This window comes from Seriola lalandi, unplaced genomic scaffold (assembly GCF_002814215.2).
Source record: "Seriola lalandi dorsalis isolate HSWRI2012SDOR001 ecotype SW California unplaced genomic scaffold, Sedor1 jcf7180002054979, whole genome shotgun sequence".
NCBI lineage: Eukaryota > Metazoa > Chordata > Actinopteri > Carangiformes > Carangidae > Seriola > Seriola lalandi.
Window position 1 is genome coordinate 692,321 of NW_019525529.1, and position 20,440 is coordinate 712,760.

The following is a 20,440-nucleotide window of genomic DNA, read 5'->3' on the forward strand; positions in this document are numbered from 1 at the left end:
ACACACACACACACACACACACACACACACACACACAGAAGAAGCTGATGTAATTAAATCTGTCTGCAGGGTAAGACAGGAAAAGGGCAAAAGAGGGAAAGGGGGAAAAAATTTTTGACTAAATAATATATTCTCAAGTGGAGAAAGAAAGGAGAGGAAAGCTTGTGAAGTGCAGGGGAAGTCCCTGGAGGTATAATTAACAATATCTATCGTCGGTATCTGTGCTTCTTCTTCTTTCTCTGACGCTCACAACAGTACAGACTGAGGCAGAGGCAAAACCCCCCCCCCCCAAAAAACAGACAGAGTTTCTGCCAGTGGGTTTGCTTCTGTAGACCAGCCTGCTTTATATTCTGTATATTAAACAGCAACATACAGTGCCTTCAAAAAGTACCCACCCTGCTTGAAAGATTTCATGTTTTGCTGTTTTACAACATTGAGTCACATAAGATTTAATGTGGCTTTTTTGGCACTGATGCGCGGCAAATAGGCCTTTTTTCAGAATAAGACATTTTAATATGTCACCATAGTTAAAACTGCTTCAGCTTCAGGGTCACGGTGTTGTTTGTGCTTGCTCACTGTCACACTGTCATGGGACACACGGAGCCATTGCTAATGTTATCAGCACCTCAAAATGCAAACCTCCTCAAGTCAAAATGTCTGTTGTGAAAAAGGGTTCGTTAAATTTTGAGTGTAGTCAGTATCACGGCAAAACCACCATGAAGACAAGGAAAATACTCCAAGTAACTCAGTGAAAAAGTGACTGAAAAGCACAAATCAGGGAGTGGATACAAAAACATTTCCATGTCACTGAACATGCCTTGGAGTAAAGCAGTCAACCAGTCATTAAAGGACTTTTTGAAAAATACTCTTATTCACTTTCTTGTTAAGAGATAGATAAGAAAATCAATGCTACTGACATATCTTTCCATTAAATGGAAGGCTACAGCCAGCAGCCAGATAGCTTAGCTTAGCATAAAGACTGGAGACAGGGGCAAAAAGCTATCAGACAAGCGTTTCTTGGCTCTGAGCAGTTGCAATCAGCCGAGACACATAATCTGCTGTAAAAAGGCTTCTTTCTTTTTTTTTTTGTCTTTTTAATGTGTCAATTAATGAGCTTGGGATGAGCTGGTAAATGGATTTTGTTCTCATTGGACAGACACAGGCTAACCGTTTCCTCCTGTTCCCAGTCTTTATGCTAAGCTAAGCTAACTGGCTGCTGGCTGTAGCCTAAAATGTAACAGATAGATATGTGAGTGTTATTTATCCTATTCTCCACCAGAGAGTAAGTAAACCAAAATATTAAAACTGTTCCTTAAAGAAATGGAAAGCATATGGCACAGCTGTGAATTTGCCTGTAACAGGTCATCCTCAAACATTGAATAACTGTGCAAGAAGGAAACCAGTGAGGGAGGCCACCAAGAGACCTGTGACAACTCTGAGGGAGCTCCGAGCTTCAGAGACTGACAGCTTCACAAGTCAAGAAGCAAAGAGGAAGCCACTCTAAAAAAACCCAAAAACAAGTCACATGACATATTTGCCATAAGGCATGTGGGAGACTCTGAAGTCAGCTGGAAGAATCTTCTGTGGCGTGATGAGACCAATCCCCAGTGTGAACTGTAGTATGCAGCAGGCCTTGGAAGGCTACTGAGCAAGGTTGGATTAACACTCGGGCAATGTGGGCAACTACTCCCTTTCTTTGAGGTTTTAACTTGTAGAGATGTCCTATATCAAAATGTAGTTTTAAGACTAACCATTCTAATCTGACTAAACTATCCCAGCTCAAGGTTCACTCACAAGTCTTTTTCCAGAGCTTTTCTTCATTAGTGGATATCCTGTCATTTCCAGGGTCTGGTTAGTTGCCATGGAGATGGATCTGTTGAAATGAAGTCAGCAGTTTCTTTATTTATTTCATAACTCCTGTGATATGGTTAAGTAGCACAAGAAAAACCTAGTAAGTGTCCTTTGAGTTGGTATTGATTTGTCAAAATGTATTACTTCCACATTAAATTACTTTTACAATTGAGACTGTGCTTATATGGTGCATATTCCTGTGCTGTAGTTAGGGGATCAACAGCAAATCTTCACCAACCCTGCAATAGGTTAATCCACTTATACTTGCACAATGCACAAGTATCTGTTCAGTGTTCTGTTCACTTTGAAATTAATGGATCATTTCATATTCAGTATCAAAAAGCCACATTAAATCATCTTTAAAAGCATTAAACTGAGTGCTGTAGAAAAATTATGTAAAGAAAAGACAAACACTGGTCTCATTGTGAGAAGACTGATTAGCTTTGTCTGAATTACCTGCGAAGTTCTGGTAAGAAAGATTAGAGCCCAGACACAAGTGTCTCCCTTTATCTCACTTTCCATTTTTCCATCCCTCATGTGCTCACACATTAAATGTGGTCTGCCAGGGCAGAACAGTGAGATCCAGTTAATGGATTTTAACATGGAGGTGCTGTGCTGACAGCAGCAGCATCCACACATCTGAGCGTCACCTACTGAGAAGAGAAATAAATAGCCCTAAAATAAGACTGTGGTGTGAAACCGGTCAAATATTTACAGCTCACATCTTGTCAGAGAATCACATGATTTTCCCCTCAAGTATTTAACACGCATTTGAAAATTTGATGATGGTGCTTCAAATATGCATTTGGCCGCGAGGAACATCCTGTAACTTTCAGTCAGGTGTCTCCCATAAACTTGAAAGTTTATGAGCAATGTGTGACTGGGTGTCGGAGCTTTCCGTGCTGTGTGATTGCTTAGTCTTGGAATAGCAGAACGCTTCCCAATAGCTACTTAATTCTAATGAGGGTTTTATGAGTCGTGATCAAGAGCTCACTGGCAACGTGTTCAGTCAATAGCGCCTTCTCTTCAGAGCACAGCCTCGGCTTATGTGACGACCCCAGCAAATTGACCCGGAGATTTATACAGCTATTTTCTAAAGGTCCCCATTTGTGGGCCTACAGTCAGGAAGGCGAATTAGTGTTTCAATGGATTTCACTTTCAATTTGAATGCCGAGTGGTTGGGACATGGTCCCGGCTATGGGGAGGCCATGGGTAATGAACTCCTTTGTGTTCTGCCACTTAGTGGATCAAATGCTTTGAGGCTATGAAGACATTCAGAGCTGCAAGAAAGATGATTTCCTTCAGCTGCCATATGGGGTGAATCCTATGGGTTTATCCACCCTTCACTGAAAACCACACACTGAGGACCCCTTTTCGACTGGCACTGGCTTTATTCAAGTGTGATCGGTTTGTGATTTGGCATTACAAGAGCTGTAAATCCACGCAGGATGGATTGATCTTACCAAATGCTCTGTTATTTGCCAAGACAGGTCAAGGGACATAATTCAAGTAAAGCTTCTTGTACCAGAGCGGTTGCTAATTAGTGGCTATCTGCCACCTGAGCTGATCACTTTGGAAGATGATAAAGAATTCATCCATGTGGAAGAATTAGGCAACACAACAGCATGTAAGAAAGAGTGTTTATTTCACCTTGAATCATTCATATTCTTTATTTTTACCACATACTCATACCTATGCAGTATAAATATATAAGTATAAAGCAATGCATAAACTGGATTTACTGTAGTAGTGAAATGAGTATAGTATTGGAAATGTATATAGCTCATTAGGGATTTATATACAAAATTGACATGCCATTGAAAATGTTCCATCAACAAATTGTTGAGGTGAAAAAATGCACTACACACTGTACATTTGCTTATCCAGTTTAACCCACACAAAACAATCAGAGGGCACCAGTCAGAAACAAACAGCAATGGTTAAAAAGTGATAATCCTGTTGTGACCTTATCACCAGCTGACACCCACAACCTGACGCAGGGAGCGGTTAGATGGGTGATTTTATTACTCAGCACTTCAGCAACAGCCTCCCAGCCAACTCTCACAGGCTCTCCACTTCATCCGATCACTGTCTGACAGTTTAGTGTCGCACAGTGTGCCCCCGTGGAGTAGGAGGAGGTGTGAGCTGCTGCAGCTCAGAGAATCATGGCCAGCCAGCCAACGATCATAGCTACGCCCCCCATGGGAGCCACCTTGCGCATACCAGGGTCTCCCGTCACAGCCTGGTGGTACAGAGAGCCACAGAACATCCCCATGCCCGCTATCAGGAGGGTACCGGCCTGTATACATGTAGAGAGGGGAGGCACATGAGCATTCACATAAACATTTACTAAACTGTATTCTTAATCTGTTAAATTAACAATGTTATTTGCAGCTGTCAGTTTGTCAATATACTCCAAAATAAATAAAATCTGGCATGTTTGCAGACCAGCTGACAGAACTGCACTCTTTGCACCTTGAGGTATTTTTTTTTAATGGCACCCACACTAGAAGAAGATGCTTTATAAGTCCTGGAGGTAGCAGATGCAATTTCCAATTTTCTCTAAAACATAGGTAAATATAGCTGTAATGAGGTAAACTGAGAATTTGCAGCTTGCAACCAGTCAGAGTGTTGTCAGAATAAGTGATTGAGGCTGTTCAAACAAAGTTTAGTTGACAAGTCTATAACCTGCACTGCCACTTGTTTGAGTTATGTAATAAAACCAACACACAAAAACGTTAAACAATTTCAGTGCTTGGTTGCTATACAAAACAGCATCCTCTGTACTTATGGCCTAAAGAATGTTGATTTTCTGAGTGGGACAGACAGGAAATGGCAGAATGACACTATCACACTAGCTCAATTTTAAAGGACACTCAAGTGCATCCAGCCCTGAGAGCTGGGGTTAGGCTTCCATACTCACCACAGCAGGTTTGCCAGAGTGGGCAGCACCCAGCAGGGCCAAGCTGTGGTAGAAATGGTACTTGTTGGCAGTTTCAAATAGCTGGAGAGGCAGACACACATAGAGAGAGGGATAGATGGAGCTTTAATCAGTCTTCATTTTACTGAATCAAAGACTTTATGGAAAAGTTTGATGAGGCTTGATGATAAATCATGAGTCGCTAGGGGGTAGGTTACTATCAGGTACCTATTACATCATTTTGTCAATTAGGCCAAGTTTTCTCATCAGACAAGGATAGTCTATCAAATCAGACAAGAAATGTCTATTCTTGAAGGAAAACTTTAACATGCCTGCCTTTTGACATTTTGCTTACTACATCTGTGAGCTGACAAAAATGCAAGTCAGTGTTTTGTCATATCTGACAAAACTCAAACTGGTCATTTTTAGCAGAGTGTGCAGTAAAAAAAAAAAAACTTGCTACAGTAATTGTCACTAAACTAACTCCAATCTCAAAACAGCATACATGTCATTTCAAATATATTTGCAATAAAATCTATTTAGTAAAGACTGTGCATTGAGACTGCTGCAAAGGCCAATTGTTTAGCAATGGTTTAAGGACAAATATACTTTAAATATCAGATTTTTTTATTTACATACCACTCTCTGGTAATCATCAGGGTCTTTGTTTTTGAAACCTAAAATGAGAGATATGCAACAAAAGATTTAAGTATGCAGCACACGATATAACATGTTATTCTTATGTTTTATAAGCTATTTACTTCTATTCTGAATATGGCATTATAATTACAGTGGCAATAAACAGTGGCAATAAACAGATACACTATATGGTCCTGGTCCAGATCCTCTATTTTAATGATCATTTCTTTTTGGACTATGAATCACCTGACGCCTCATGAAGCTTTGTGTTGGTTTAGACTTAAATCAGTGCGTGTGAATCCTGGTACAGTGGTGACATGATCAAAATAGTTTTTTGTGCATCCTTTTATGTTGTCAACCATATTTCAGTGTAATATCTCAAGATAGCCGGGTCAGTGGGGCCCTAACATAACCCAGCCTACTGTCATATAAGCATTTCAAAAGTTACCTTAAGAAAAAACAGCTAACACCAACTTGGACATTTGACTGCCATTGACCCACTACTTAAATAAGCCTTCTTCCACCATGACACTGCGGAGGCGGGTCACCTTGATTACGAAATTGATGCCTTACTAAAATAACGTACAGCGTGCTGGGTGTTTTGAATGCCGAATTTAGCATTAGCATATTAAACATTGTCAGCAGACATTTGTTTTTGTTTTGAAGTAATACAAATATGTGGATAAGGCAGCAAACCTTAAATTAGCGTCTTCTGGGACGGACGCTGGACTAGTAAACGTTAACATGACAGTTCTTTCCTGACTCTGTTTACTATCCAGCCGAATGAAAAGACTCGTGCATGAGTACCGAGTGTAAGCTAATGTTGAGTCCCTACCGTGAGCTCCATATGCCCCGGCTGCCACCGCAGAAGCCCCTGACAGAGCTGCTAACCTCCGGACGATAACAGAAGCGGTCATGTTTTGTAGCTACGTGTGTATGTGTATCCACAGGCGGAAGACTGACTGTTATGCTGCCTTCACTGTCATTCTCCAAGCTCCTACTTCTGAACTACGGCGCTATGGGTTATGCCTTTCCTGCGCACGAGGCTAAACAAAAATAATTAAAAAGTGAAATAAGTGTGATATAATCTAACCTGACGCAGCAGGGTTGAGAACAGAAACCACACCGGCTTTTAAAAAAATTATTATTTATCTCATCAATATTTGCATAGATTAGATGTTTATGTAATTCCGAAATTCATTTTAAATTAGGCTAAAACAACAAAGAAAGCTTATAAAGACAGTAAATAATTACTTAATAAAATAACACGACGCATTCTCATTTCACCTTTTGAGCATTACGCCACTTTTCTGAGTCGTCCATTCGCTGTCCTCCTAATTACGACATTCCTGTAAGTGCTTGAAAGCAGCAGCACCGGGACATGAAACTGTGCCCCGTACCAGGGCTCCGGGCTACTACTCACATCCGTTATCCAATCAGAGGCTCGAACCAAAATGGCGACTGCTGTGCTACAGTTTCAGCCCACGGGGCAAATTTCATAGTTCTACCAAATAGATGTGACACTGACACAACACTTCAGTGGTCACTGTATTGCTGTTGGGCTACTTATTCAGCGTATGTATATGTGAGTGTAAGCATTTTACACTGTGTGCATGTTCGTGACTTCCAGTGCTCTCATGAGGTAAGCTATTGTAGAAGGCACCGTGCACCCCAAAAAAGCACGTACAGTTTTTTATAGTTATTTATAGTCTGTTTGTGTTAAATCTGGTGAAATCACAGATAAGCTTGCAGAACAGATAAGGCTCAAACTGACTATAATTCACTGACCTCCTATTTGCAAATGGAAAAAAGACAATCAAACACATTGTTAATGTTTTACCTCTGCTTTGTTCACATTTGAAATGCATTATTCATGGCAGAGCTGAATTATACTATTGTGCTGCTTTTGTATGAATAATTAATTTTCTCCACAGATGGGGTTATTTAACTGTAGAAAGCTGCCGTTTTCAGCATCACCATATGCACCAAATTGCCACGTAACGCTGATTGATAGGCTCAGCGGTGCAGAGGGTGCATTTGTGTGCAGCACTTTGCAATTTGTCCATCACTGCAGTTTGGGAAACACTGGTGGATTTCTCTACTTTAGTGAATTACTCCTAATGTTTGATGCGTTTTCCCTCCAGCAGATGTGCAGGGGACTATGTTGATATAATACACTAATCCCTGCAGAGAGCCCACCAAAAGGGGGTGCTGTATTGCTTTCTCATCTGCTAAAGTTTGTCCAGAGACAGTGTGTGTATGTGTTTGTGTGTGCGCGTGTGTAGGTGTGTGTGTGTGTGTGTGTGTGTGTGTGTGTGTGTGTGTGTGTGTGTGTGTGTGTGTGTGCATGGAGGGGGCAGAGGGACTTCTTCCAATTATCATATTGAAATTACACAGGGTCACACTGCATTACTGGAGAGTCACTAAACCACAGTTTCCGCCGAGCCTCGTCCTTAGCTGACTTTGACACTGCATTAACACAATGCATACAATTAACACATTTTAATGACCATGTAGCTAATTAAAAATAAGCCTTATGAGTCGAGCCTTCATCATCAACTGTGAACTGAACCTGTAGTCAGTGTGGGTGTGTTTGTGTGCAGGCCTGTGTGTGTTGTGATCCAAGTCTCTCTCCATCATATGCAATCATGCACGTGTGGACTGCATGTCAGGCTGTATGCAGAAGGATGATTGCTTAGTCTGCACAGAATTCACAACACATTTACTCACAGGTCATTTTCATTCTGGCCCATGGCAGATGGGGTAGATGGGACAGCAAGGACAACAATAAAGTATGGCTTTACATCTTGTTTTCACAGACAAGCAGCAAATTATCTCTAAGTCCCAGCAGCCGTGCACTGTGAGGTTCCTCCAAGAGCCAACATCCATCTCACTTCAGCCAGCCCGCCTGCCTGTCCTCTCCTCTCTAGTGACTGCTTTGCTCTCCGCCAAGCTCTCGGTGTGTTTGACTAGATGCGTGCGCATGTATGTGTCTGATCTCCTAAGATTGTTTGCCCCCAGTCTCTCTTGTCGTGATCGAGCTGCCGTCCGACGAGGAAACATGCGGCTCTTGCGAAAACACAGTCAGGCACAGGGCGAAGGAGAACCCTGCTCGCATTAAACAAGAGAATGGAGTGAGCACTTCTTGCAAATGGGAACTGGTAGCTTGTCTTGCAAGCTACACGTTTACATGACAGTTGGAGGCCTGGCGCATCCTTTTTTTGCAGGTGTGTGATGGCGGCGATGAGTGGCAATGACAATGAAAGATGCTTTCATCCAGAAGAAAACAAGGAAAGTTGCTTCCTTGTCATCCATTTCAAAACAAATGCATGCTCACCTGGAATCTCACTTTTCTTTCAACTTAATGTACCGCCGTGGGTTGTTTTGAAAATCCAATTTCCTATTCTTGTTAGATATATTGTTAGGTATATCTGGTGGCGATGCCTCTTTGTTCTGCGAGGAAAATTTAATGCAAGGCAAATAAAGTGGAAACAGCCTGTCTCGTCAAAATAAAAATAAAGATTCCGCTTTGCTCTTCAGCAGGTAACAAGACAGGTAGAAATACCACAGCAACACCACAGCAAGACCTCCAAAGTTGTCATTATTTTAAGAAATGAATGATGCTGTCTAAAATGGGAGACTTGCATTGGTAATACTGTTGGAAATGTCACATGTGCCATCCATCTCCGCTGCTGTCACACTCTTAGTTTCTTGTGAAAATACAGCAGGGAAACGGCAGAAAATCGAAAACAGGGAGGCAAATTCCTTCAAGTGGTGAAATATCTTTTGTGTGCTGCAGGCTTCGCCTGCTGGGTGGCGTGATCCAAACCCCCCACCCCCACCTCCCCGCCCCGATACTGAGATTTTAAAAGAAGCCAACATTTCTGAAACTCTCCATTAACCTTGATGTGTTTTGACGGTTGCAGCCCTTCACTGTCTCCGCCTCGCTTGGAGAAGCCTCAGCCACAGCCAATTATCTATCTGTTAGGGCGCTTTCATGTCTCCAAGATGTTTAGTCATAAATGTACGTATTGTGCCCCGGTGTCACAGCTTTTCATGCTCTGGCTCTGTCACTCGTCCATGTCATCACATCCCTTTCAGCAAAAGAGGAAAGAATGAAGGGGAGAGAGAGATAGTGAGAGAGAGAGTGAGAGAAAGAGAGAGAGGGAGGGAGGGAGGGAGGGAGAGAGAGATAGAAGAGACAGGCCTGTCGAGTGACATTTTGTCTGTGCGTCCAGGCTATTGTGTGCTAGGGGAGACAACACCAGTCATTGCCATTACACTGACTGGCACACATACACTGGACCAAAACAGCCTCAGGAACACACACACACACACACACACACACACACACACACACACACACACACACACAGACAGACACACACAATAGTATTTTTCTCCATTCTCATCTCAGCACTGAAAAATGTTGGTCCGTGGATGTCTTCACTGAAATAGTTCCATTCTATTCCCTTTGTTGATAGCGTGGCAGGTTGGTGCTGATACTGACTATATGTGCAGCTCTGAACAATACAATCAAAGCACATTCACGCTTATTATTAATCCACTAAATGATATTCAAAACGAAGTCACTCTCCTTTTAATGTCAGGCTGTTTGTCCCAAGCTCATACGAAAACAAACACTCAGGCATGCACAAGCATAAAATTTCAAATATGCATACACACACTCGCACACACACAAAGTTGCGGTAACAGCAGGCTCCCCACGCCGAGCGAGCATAATTAGCACACTTGTTAAGCTCATCTGCATCTCTCTTCAAAGGAGATCGATGCAAATGGATGGGATTTAGCCACTGGCAGCAATTAGGCCAAAAAAATATCCTATCTGGAGAAACTTGGTTACGGTGAAGCAAAGTCGGTCTCATCGAGGGGAATAAATGTGTTTTCTGCCGCTGCACTGAGTATATAATAAAATCCAAAACGAATGCTTTCATTTACTCTCATGCCAAATCCAGTTCTGTTCAATCACCATCGGTACCAGCCCTCCTGGTCGACACATAATCCAGGGCTTTAAGGGAGAATGAAGTTTCATTAGCAAGATGTGGCACCATAACCAGTTTACTCTGCTAACAAGTATCGCATGTGTGGCCGTATCCTCATATATCTCACTCCTCTGTGCTGCATTGTACAATGAGCCGCACCGTTACACAGGGTCACATCCTCCTTCATTACCATGAACATCCCACGTACAGTGTCCCGCTGCTGTAGCTACTAACTAGCAAACAAAACATGTATTTAACCAGAGATGGAAAATAATACCCAACAAATACAATATATAACTGCTGTTAGAGTAATAACTGTTAGAGTAATACAGTGCCCTGCTGTTTTAAGAAATGACTTTAGCTGTGTTTACAAATTAAACTACATTTGAGACCGTCATTTAAAGATTTACATCTCCCTCACACAGAAACAGGCTTGTTCCTGACAGCCACAGACACGGAGTTAAAGTATTGGAGTGGTGAGTCTTTCTTTTGAAACAAAGTGGGCTTTGATGAAGATGACAAAATATGAAAATGATCTCAAAATACTGTAATTACACCATGTAAGGACAGATTTCATGTTCTCCATAAAGCTTGTATGCATTCCTTTTGTTTGCCAAAGAGTAACTGGTGTGTAAAGTAATGTGTGGTGTGTTACTCTGCATGGTGACATTACTTATCTTTGATGTCAGTTAGACCCAATCAGGTTGAACTCCCTGATAAACCTCTAACTTGCCATTAAACTCCAATAACAGGAATCCTAACAGACTTATTTGGGATATGAATGAGGTCGACGCCAGTTACAAGTAGAAGAGAATCAAATCTGTTGCATTTGATCAGGTTTTTTCTCTTGGTGAGTAAAGAATCAAGTTTGATGCTGAGCTTGCAACATTTCTTCTACACTAGTAAGTAAACAGCTGTTGCTATGCTAACAACGTGCCGTATGTAGCGATAGCAAAAATTACAAAAAGCTCCTTTAAAGATTTATATCTGCAGTAGGGACAAAGGGGTTTGGGTTTGCGTGTCACCAACAGGATGGGGAAGTCATATTATGATGTATTATTTTAACACCCTCTGGAAATGAATGGAAACCAATGGCTGTCTGCAAGGGTAAGACAAATACATTGAACAACAGCACACTGTAAACTTAAGTTCGGCTCTGAAAGCTCAACGCACTGCAACTTCAGAAAACACATGCAAATACACAACGAATGAATTACCGCAAAGGTGTAACCCTAAACACAGCGCCCGGGTTCCAGTCCAACCCCCATGGCCCTTTGCACCATGTCATTGTTCCTCTCTCCCTGACTCCTGTCTCTATATTAAGGCAAAAAAACAAAAACTTAAAAAGAAAAAAGTGATGAACCCAGCTGGGACGCACTTGTTATTCAATGCTTTCAACTTCAAAAGTCACAATTGGGCATTGAACTACAAGCCCCAGGCAACTTCATCACTTTTTGGTGTCCCCTGGAAACACTTCTCTTGTGTTGTGAATTTTTCTGGTGTTGTCAAATTGATAAAGATGTCTTCTGAATTTGCAGCGCGTTTGCGTCGAGCTCTCAGGGCCACCGTATAAACTACTGTATTTATTTTCAGTAAAACAACAACAGCTGTTCAAGCCATGAACTTTAGGTAATGATTTATGAGCAGTGCTACCAGGTTTAGGTAATGTCAGTACATCACTTTGATCCATTATCTCAAGTATCTCAACGGCTTTTGGATGAAACTTGGTAAACACATTCACTTTGCCCTCAAGAGGGATTGTAATAAGTTTTGATAACCCCTTGAGTTTTCATTTGGCAGGTCAAAAATTCAATTTGTTTACTTAGTCTGTGACCAAAAGTAATGGTTCCGGGCTTACCATTTTTGTTAATGTGATTGTGTTGATGTTATTGTGCTGACATTGCCACACAGAGCTTCTGGTGCACTCTGTGGATTCTTGTTCTTTTGTTTTTCATGCCTCCACGCCGGCGACAGCCAGAGCTGGAGTCATATTGTATTCGCGTTGTCAGTCAGTCTGTCCGTCCCATTCTCGTGGACACCATATCTTCGTAACGCCTCAACGGAACATCTTCAAATTTGGCACAAACATTAACTATGACTCAAGGGGGGACTTGATTAGATTTTGGTGTTGAAAAGTCAAAGGTCAAGGTTTCAGTGACCTCACAAAATGCCATCTTGGCCTTGTGGACGCGATATCTCTGTAATGCCTTGAGGGAATTTCTTCAAATGTGGCACAAACATTCACTTGGACCCAAGGACGAGCTGATTACATTTTGGTGGTCAAAGGTTAAAAGTCAAGGTCAGTGTGACCGCACAAAACACTTTATAGCCATAGCTCAAGACTTCACACAGCAATTATGACAAAATTTCACACAAAGGTTAATATTTTGTATGAATCTGGATAAACAAGGATGTCACCTGAAAAAAGTGTGAGTGGAGGAGGCGGACAACTACAAGGCGGTAATTCTAGTTTTTTTTTAAATTTAATATTTTTGTATTGTAGAATACAAATGGGAAAACAAGTACTGCACGTGAACTGTGGAGCTGCTGCGACCGTGTGGATTTTGATTGGTGGCTGAAACATCGCATCCTGGTGTTGAATGCTTCCTCTTCCATTAGTCCTCAGCATCCCCACCTTCGCTCAGGTTATATTGGTGCGCACGAGTCAGACAGTGAGACACACACAGACGGACAGGGAGGGAGCAGAGGAGCCGGCGAGCATCTTAATCAAAGCTGTCACACAACATACACCAGTCACATCATGGCGTCGTCCTAGGGGCTGCTGAGGCACAGGTCATCCATCTCATTCACTTTACCTTGAGTATTCCTCACGTCCTCTGGCTTCAATCAGTCTGTTTTCACACCTTTAATGAGTCCCCCTCTGAATGCCTTTTTTTTTTTTTCCTACCGCAACACCATTTTCCATGGCGCTGCACTGATGGGCGTGCAGACACTCAAGGCAGAACGGAGGAGGGGAGGCTGAGGATATTTCTGTCCATAAGTTCAACATTATGAGGCTTTTAATATTCCAACAAGGCAAATGTTGGCTAAAAACGTGATCAGCATCCCTCCCAGCCTGAATCCCATCAGCGGAGTTAATTAGCAGAGGAGTGTGGCTTTGCTTTTCTGAGGGTGTTTGGAGATACCTGATATGGAAGGACAAGTGCGGGCTTGAGGAGGTTAAAGTGATCATTTGGGTTATTTGAGGTAGTTATACATAGTCAGTGTATTTACCTGCAGTAGATTGGAATCAGCGTCCTCTCAGTTTAGAAAAGCAGCTGGGAGCCCCGGCACAGAGGCTGAGTGATGTGCTGCTGTGGACGGGGGCCAGCGGCAAAAGTGCGTTTTTGCCGGTTTTAAAAAAAAAAAAAGAAGCCTACTGGAAAAAGCCAATAGCAATTGAAGTGTAGGCTTTAATTTGAATATTTTAACCGTTTTATCTTGCCCTCAATCAGCCCTTTAGAACTACATTTTCTCAACTGCTGAACTACCGTATTCCTACGCAGAAGGGCACCTATGCTAAGCTCTTTCTGACTTCCAGTTGATAAAATGTAGTTCCAAGGGAAACCCCCCCCCCGTCAAATAACCCCAAAACCTCATTGTCCAGCACCTCTGTGGACAACCAGAATGAACGGTGAAAAATGTAAAGATGGCCATGTCAGGGCTTCTACAGCCAACTTCCCTTTGTGTTGGAGGCAGGAGCGCAAAGAGGAATCAAGACGAGACCCTTTGCAGCAGCTTCACAGCCAGGCTTAATATAAATCTGGGCTCGTTAGTCATGTTCCTGGAGAGAAGTTGGAGATGGGAAGCAGAAAGTTGAACCAAAGAGGAGACGCATTTTATTTGTACTATCTCAAAAAAAAAAAAAAAAAAAAAGCATCCAGGCAACACCCACAATGGAATGTCTTCACGATCTACACGATTGAATCAGCTCCATAGGCGACTGGCATGTCCCTCATTTAATGCTGCTCTGCTTGACCAACATAACGGAGAGTGGCCATTTTTTTGTGTGAGAAACATACATCCACCATGGGCTTTCTTTTAATGACCATATGCTCATGCTTCACTCTGGAGGAATGTTATCTGTTTGGTTTTTCTTTTCATTCGTTATCATTTTTAAAGCATTCACCTTAAAATGAATGCCACCTCAGTCTTAACTATAAAGTTAATCTGTATGCAGCTTTCACAGTAAGGGTTTTTTTTTTTTTTTTACTGCTGCTATCTATAATTGCAAAAAAAAAAAAAAAAGAAGATATAATTACTTGTGCGAAGTTTGGAACGGAAGACAGACAAATATTTTGAAAGTAACATTGCACTTATTTTTGAGGACACAAAAGCGTCAGTTTGTTTGTTTTATTAAAGGAGAAGAAAATATGTTGTATTCCATTAAAAGTGTTAAGCTCCCAATCAGATTTTTACCTACTTTGACTTTTAAGCACTGTTGACTTGTGTTTGAACTGTACTGTAACATCTATTTCAGGCCTGTTATGAGTATGCCTGGACATTGAATCACTGTTGCTTGTTAAAATAAATGAAGACGGACAAACGTTTTTGTCGTACCTGTCTCCTTTGAAAGAACATTTAATGGCTCCCCTCCCCATTGACATCATTTTATACTTTGCCCAGTGGATATATTGCCATGCTAAGCATTTTTGGTTTAATTTGCTCAAGTTTTGAGGTATTTATCTCTGAGGTTTCTGCCCCCTTCCCAGTATAATGGAGGGGAAAGGGAGTCTGCGGTGCTCCGAGCATCAGAAATTGTCATTAGAGAAACTTAACAGCAAACTCTTTCTTCGGTTAGAGAGAGGGTTACTTTGGATAAAATGCAATTCCAGCTTAAAGTAAACTGGTTTCCACTCAGAGTAAAAAAATAGTCTTTTGAAGTTTACGCCGAGGAAGGTATCAGCCGAAACATTTGTGCTTGTTACTGTTCCGCATTACAAAAGATTAAAGAAGAAAAAAGCCCTGGGGAGGTTTGTCAATTGAGAAACCACCATTCTAAACACAGCTCTGTACATATTTCCTTACATCAACACCCTTTTTAATGAACGAGCTCCTGCTCCATCCCTCTATGTCCACTGCAGATCCACTTAGTCATCTGTCAGCCATTGTGCTCTCTTGTACAAATTGCATGTCGTTTTATCTTCAGCACCTTCTATTTGTTTAATTCTTATCTAGATCATCCTCTCTGCTGCTGCAACAAGCCCGGCTTCCCCATGGGGACCATTAAGGTTTCATCTAATCGCCTAATCTAATAATGCTGAAATGTTGAAGTGTTCTACACATTGCAAGCTAAACTGTTGCTTTAAGCTGAACGCCATCCATCTGGAACAATGATGTTCGTGATAGAGTCATTCAGATGTCTGTCATTTGGATATTCTTCCCAGAGGAGCCACTTTCTGTGTTCATTAGGTTGATTTAGCTCCACTCCTTATGCTCCCTCTCCACTTTGGACGGCTTTGCTCACAAGGCGGCAAGCTGCAACAAAAACAAAAGTAATGTGAACAGTGGATGAATTAAATATATATTAAAAAAAAACAAAACAATTACAGTCAGCAAAATATCAGGCCAGGATAAGTCTGCTTAATAACCTGTAAAATGATGTCTCCTGCTTATTATTCATAATGGAGCCGGAAACATAGACTTTCATGCACACTCTTTGTTTGTAGGTGTTAGATAATGATGAAGTAATGCAATGTGCTGAGTTTACATATAAATCTGCCTTATTACAACTTTATTTTTGTAGTTTTGGTTATCATTTCTATTAGCAATGTAATCAATGACTCTTTTATTATTACATATCACCCATTAAAAAACGTAACCACATTACTAATTATTCAACAACAAAACTAATTTGCTACATTTCTAGCAAATGACAATGGAATCAAGTCGAGGCTTTGAGTGTGAAAGATCAACAATATCTACCCACAAGACAGGATGTATGTGTGTGTTTGTCTGATAACATTTGTCATCGTCGTTCACCTTTACATACACACACACATACACACACACACACACACACACGTGATGTCATAGATCACTTATGGGGACATTTCATACACTTACATTCTTTAAATACAACTCTGAGTCCCGCCGCACTCTTGGTAAACACTCGGATGATACAGCTGTTGTGGCGCGTATCAGGAACGGGCAGAAAGAGGAGTACAGGGATCTGATGATGGCCTTCAGTGAATGGAGCGATAAGAACTGCCTCCTTCTGAACACCTCCAAGACCAAGGAGATGGTTGTGGACTTTCGGAGGTGTAGGCCCACCCTTCAGCCAGTCAACATTTGAGAGCAAGACATCGATGTGATGCACACTTATAAATACCTAGGTGTGCTCCTGGACAGTAAACTGGACTGGTCCCTGAACACGGAGGCCATCTACCTGAAGGGGCAGAGCCGGCTCTTTTTCCTCAGGAGGCTCAGGTCCTTTGACGTCTGCAGTGAAATGCTGCACATGTTTTATCAGTCAGTGGTGGCCAGTGTATTCTTTTATGCTGCAGTCTGCTGGGGCGGCAGCATGTCCGACATGAACACAAGGAGACTGGACAAGCTGGTCAAAGAGGCTGGGTCTGTGCTGGGCAGGAGTCTGGACTCACTCAGGACTGTTGTGGAGAGATGCATGCAATGTAAGATGGAGGCCATCTTGGACAATACCAAACATCCTCTCTACAACATTCTGGCAGCACAGAGAAGCAGCTACAGGTGCAGCAAACGTCTCATCTCACTGCGCTGCAGAACAGAGAGGTTCAGGAGATCCTTTTTTTACAATTATTACCTATTACCTATTATTATTACTATAATGAGCTATCTATCTATCTATCTATCTATCTATCTATCTATCTATCTATCTATCTATCTATCTATCTATCTATCTATCTATCTATCTATTTATTTATCTGGTCCTTAGTGTGGAATTGTCCTCAAAAGTAGCCTATGACAGAAACAAACACACACACACACACACACACACACACAGCACAAGCACGAGTACAGACACAGCATATGAAGCTATTAATGTTAATAATGACTACATGTGCATATATGATCACAAGGCCATGAAGCCAAAGTTTCCGGGGCTGAGGAAGTAATAAAAAATGCAAAGTCACACAGTGCAGGTCTCTCTCTCTCTCTCTCTCTCTTTCTTTATACCTCAATGTGGCAGCTTGCATCGAAGGGACGCGTGGCGCTGCAATTAGCACTGGCTGATTCATGGATGTGGAGGCTACGGCAGTGCTCAGATGGGTACACTTAAAAGCAGATGCCACTCCAGCTAATGGGGTGTGTGTATGTGTGTGTGTATGTGTGTATGTGTGTGTGTGTGTGTGTGTGCGCGTGCGTGCGTGTGTGTGTGGTGGGGAGATGCTGAGTTATATAGACAGTTAGAGAGGAGGTGGCATACCTTGGGAACCAATGCCAGTGGAGCTACTTTAGCACTAATCTGGCAGGCTCCCTGCTGCTACAGATCAGAGAAGAGGGATACGATCCCCGACCCCAAGGGGCTGGAGGCTTGCTGAGGAACAGAGATATAGGAAAACAGGATGGGAGGGAGGGATGGAGGAGAGCAGACTTAACAGTGGCAACTGTGTGAGGTAGAGTAGTGCTGAGCGAGCCTGGGAAATGGAGCGCAGGTGGGGAGCAGGGAAAGAAATCACTACAACCCCTCACCAGGTTGCATACTGGCTGAGGTGAAAGTGAAGAGGGTGGAGGTGAAAGAACAGATTTACTGCAACAAGGGAGTGGAGGTAAAATAAGTTTAGAAGGTGGGAAAGAGTCCACTGGGAGAGATTTGCTGAGAGATAAGCAGATGGAGGAGGCGTGTTGTGGTTGTAGAAGTATTGGTTCCTCTGAGGAGATGTTGATCACCTTGACAATTATTACTTCTTTTTTTTTTTTTTTAGATTAACTCTGTACATAAGTTTGTGTTTAGGATTTATTAGTGATTAAATTTACCTTTACATCTAACTTTATTAATATTTGAGCAACTAAGAAAATACAGCCGCCCTCCTGGCCTTGGGCACGTGCTTCATACATGCACGCAACACAAGCAACACAGCAGACGTGAGGCTTTGACTACGGTTAGCGGAAGGCTAAACTATAAGCAACATTCAACACAGCCACTCTACACAACTTACCACTACAACACATTTAGATAAGACAAGTTTTTTTCCATCTTTGAAACATACATCATGTGCACATTCACCTGCATTAGTAGAACAACCAAAAGAAATGTGTGCTCTCTCTCTCTCTCTCTCACTCTGTAAAGACCTTTGATGGACCAAAGTCTCCATGAGTCACATTTTCTAAAGTCTGAAAACAGAGCCAAGAGGAGGTGCAAACATCTAGTTTGCTCTCAAGCACATAAATTACAATATGCTGAAAGGTGATTTTGCAAATTTTGCCCATTGACGCCAAAACTTTACTTCCTACCCCAGCTTTAAAGTGACAATAATTCATATTTCTATAATAATAATGTATCAAATGGGTAAACAATGCGGCATTGTGAAAGGGATAACATGCTATATCAAGTTACAAAGTGATGATATGTCAGTGTTGGCTAAAAAACATCTGTTACTGCAGGTTTAATTATCTCTGGATAAGTTTGAAAAAGCTTATCTTGCCTTGTAAAGATGAAAGATGCTCTTTCAGAAAAAAAAAGAATTGTTAATTAAATTTTTTTAATCAGCAGGGATTGGTTATTTGGCCACTTGTGGGCAGTGGAACAAGCTGAAAACACAACACTGATATATAGTTGAGATGCCAAATGTGTTGACAATCAGTTTCCAATGTACACATCCAGCAGACATGAAGCTACATTATCGTTTATTTGGAGTTGTGTTTCTGGCCAGCTGATCAATGCAAGTCCAATATTCACTCTCCCTTGAGCTCTGTTTTTCTCTCCAGCAACTCCTGAGTGAAATATCTGGCTCTTCAGCTGCCAAATGCCTCACTGTGGTCACGAGCTGGCTGCTAACGTTGTCTGTCTGCTGTGTGGTGCTGGGCAAGCAGCATAACTGAAAACAGCTGACTGCTGCAGAAAACGGGATTGATCAGAGTAGTGAAACTGAACCAAAAGAGTAAAGTTTCATTTGGAAAATAATCAACAATGAGCTAAAAGATGCTAAAACTCTTGGTAGAACATAGAAGGTAGAAGTACAGCCTGTAGAGTTAGGTGAAAAGTCTTTGCGCGTGCATCACTACACATGACACCTTTCATAGTAGAGTTATTCCCCTGTGTCTGTTTAATTTGTCAGCAGGATTACGCAAAAAGTACTGAACCGATTGACACTGCACTTGGTGGAGGGAGGGGTCATGGGCCAGGGAAGAACCCATTAAATTTTGGGGCAGATCTGGATCAATTACCATGAATTACCGCTCTCCGAGTGCTCTTCTAGTTTGACTTATTTTTATTGTAAGAATAATTACATATACAGCTTAACAGAGGACGCATTTGAAAATACTGCTCCTGCTGTGTAAAGTGGAACCATTCAAAAAAAAAAAAAAAAAAGATAAAATCAATGTAGTGGAGCGCTTACCATTTCGGCTTAGTCCTTACCGCAGGGGCTGGGGTTTGAGTTCCAAACTTTCCTGTCACTCTCTCTCTCTCTCTCTCTCTCTCTCTCTCGCTGTGACTATAAAGGCATAATGCCCAAAAAATAGCTTAAAACAAATGGATCAATTTTCATCTCACAGAACTTGACGAGAACATGACCAGTGTATGTCTGCTCATCAGCAGTGTTCAAACTGACTTTCTATCACATCTAACTTCCTCTCTTGATGCTTATAGTGGAGGATAATGCTAGCCTTGGTTAGCATTATTAAGTGGAATTAGTCTCATTTATTTATGTTTTTTCCACATGTATTTATTCAAGCCTGGAAGATCATTGACGTTTTCCCTCATTTGCAATTATTTCAAGATACATAGAAATACACAGAGTTAAAATTCAAGAGGACAATCTTCAGGGGAAAGTATTTCCACACTGAGTTGAGGTTTGAGATCATCGTCTTGAATTATCCAGGGATG

The 20,440-nt window shown here is 41.7% G+C and overlaps 1 protein-coding gene across 1 annotated transcript; it reads right to left on the reverse strand.

The window, feature by feature from the left end:
* Positions 1 to 3,477: 3,477 nt before the first annotated feature.
* On the reverse strand, positions 3,478 to 6,394 carry tmem256 (transmembrane protein 256). The gene is made up of 4 exons (XM_023396581.2): positions 6,246 to 6,394; positions 5,411 to 5,448; positions 4,775 to 4,855; positions 3,478 to 4,150 (listed from the first exon to the last, which is right to left on the reverse strand). Exons 1-4 carry the CDS (start codon positions 6,325 to 6,327, stop codon positions 4,007 to 4,009), a joined length of 345 nt encoding a protein of 114 aa, XP_023252349.1. The 5' UTR covers positions 6,328 to 6,394; the 3' UTR covers positions 3,478 to 4,006.
* Positions 6,395 to 20,440: the final 14,046 nt, after the last annotated feature.

What these genes read in the sequence shown, in the direction of transcription:
- tmem256 (XM_023396581.2), bottom strand. Translation starts at nt 6,327, where the DNA reads ATGACCGCTTCTGTTATCGTCCGGAGGTTAGCAGCTCTGTCAGGGGCT. An exon ending in CTGATGATTACCAGAGAGTG is followed by an intron (nt 4,856 to 5,410) that starts GTATGTAAATAA and finishes CTGCCTCTCCAG; the next exon opens with CTATTTGAAACTGCCAACAA. An exon ending in ACTCTGGCAAACCTGCTGTG is followed by an intron (nt 4,151 to 4,774) that starts GTGAGTATGGAA and finishes ACATGTATACAG; the next exon opens with GCCGGTACCCTCCTGATAGC.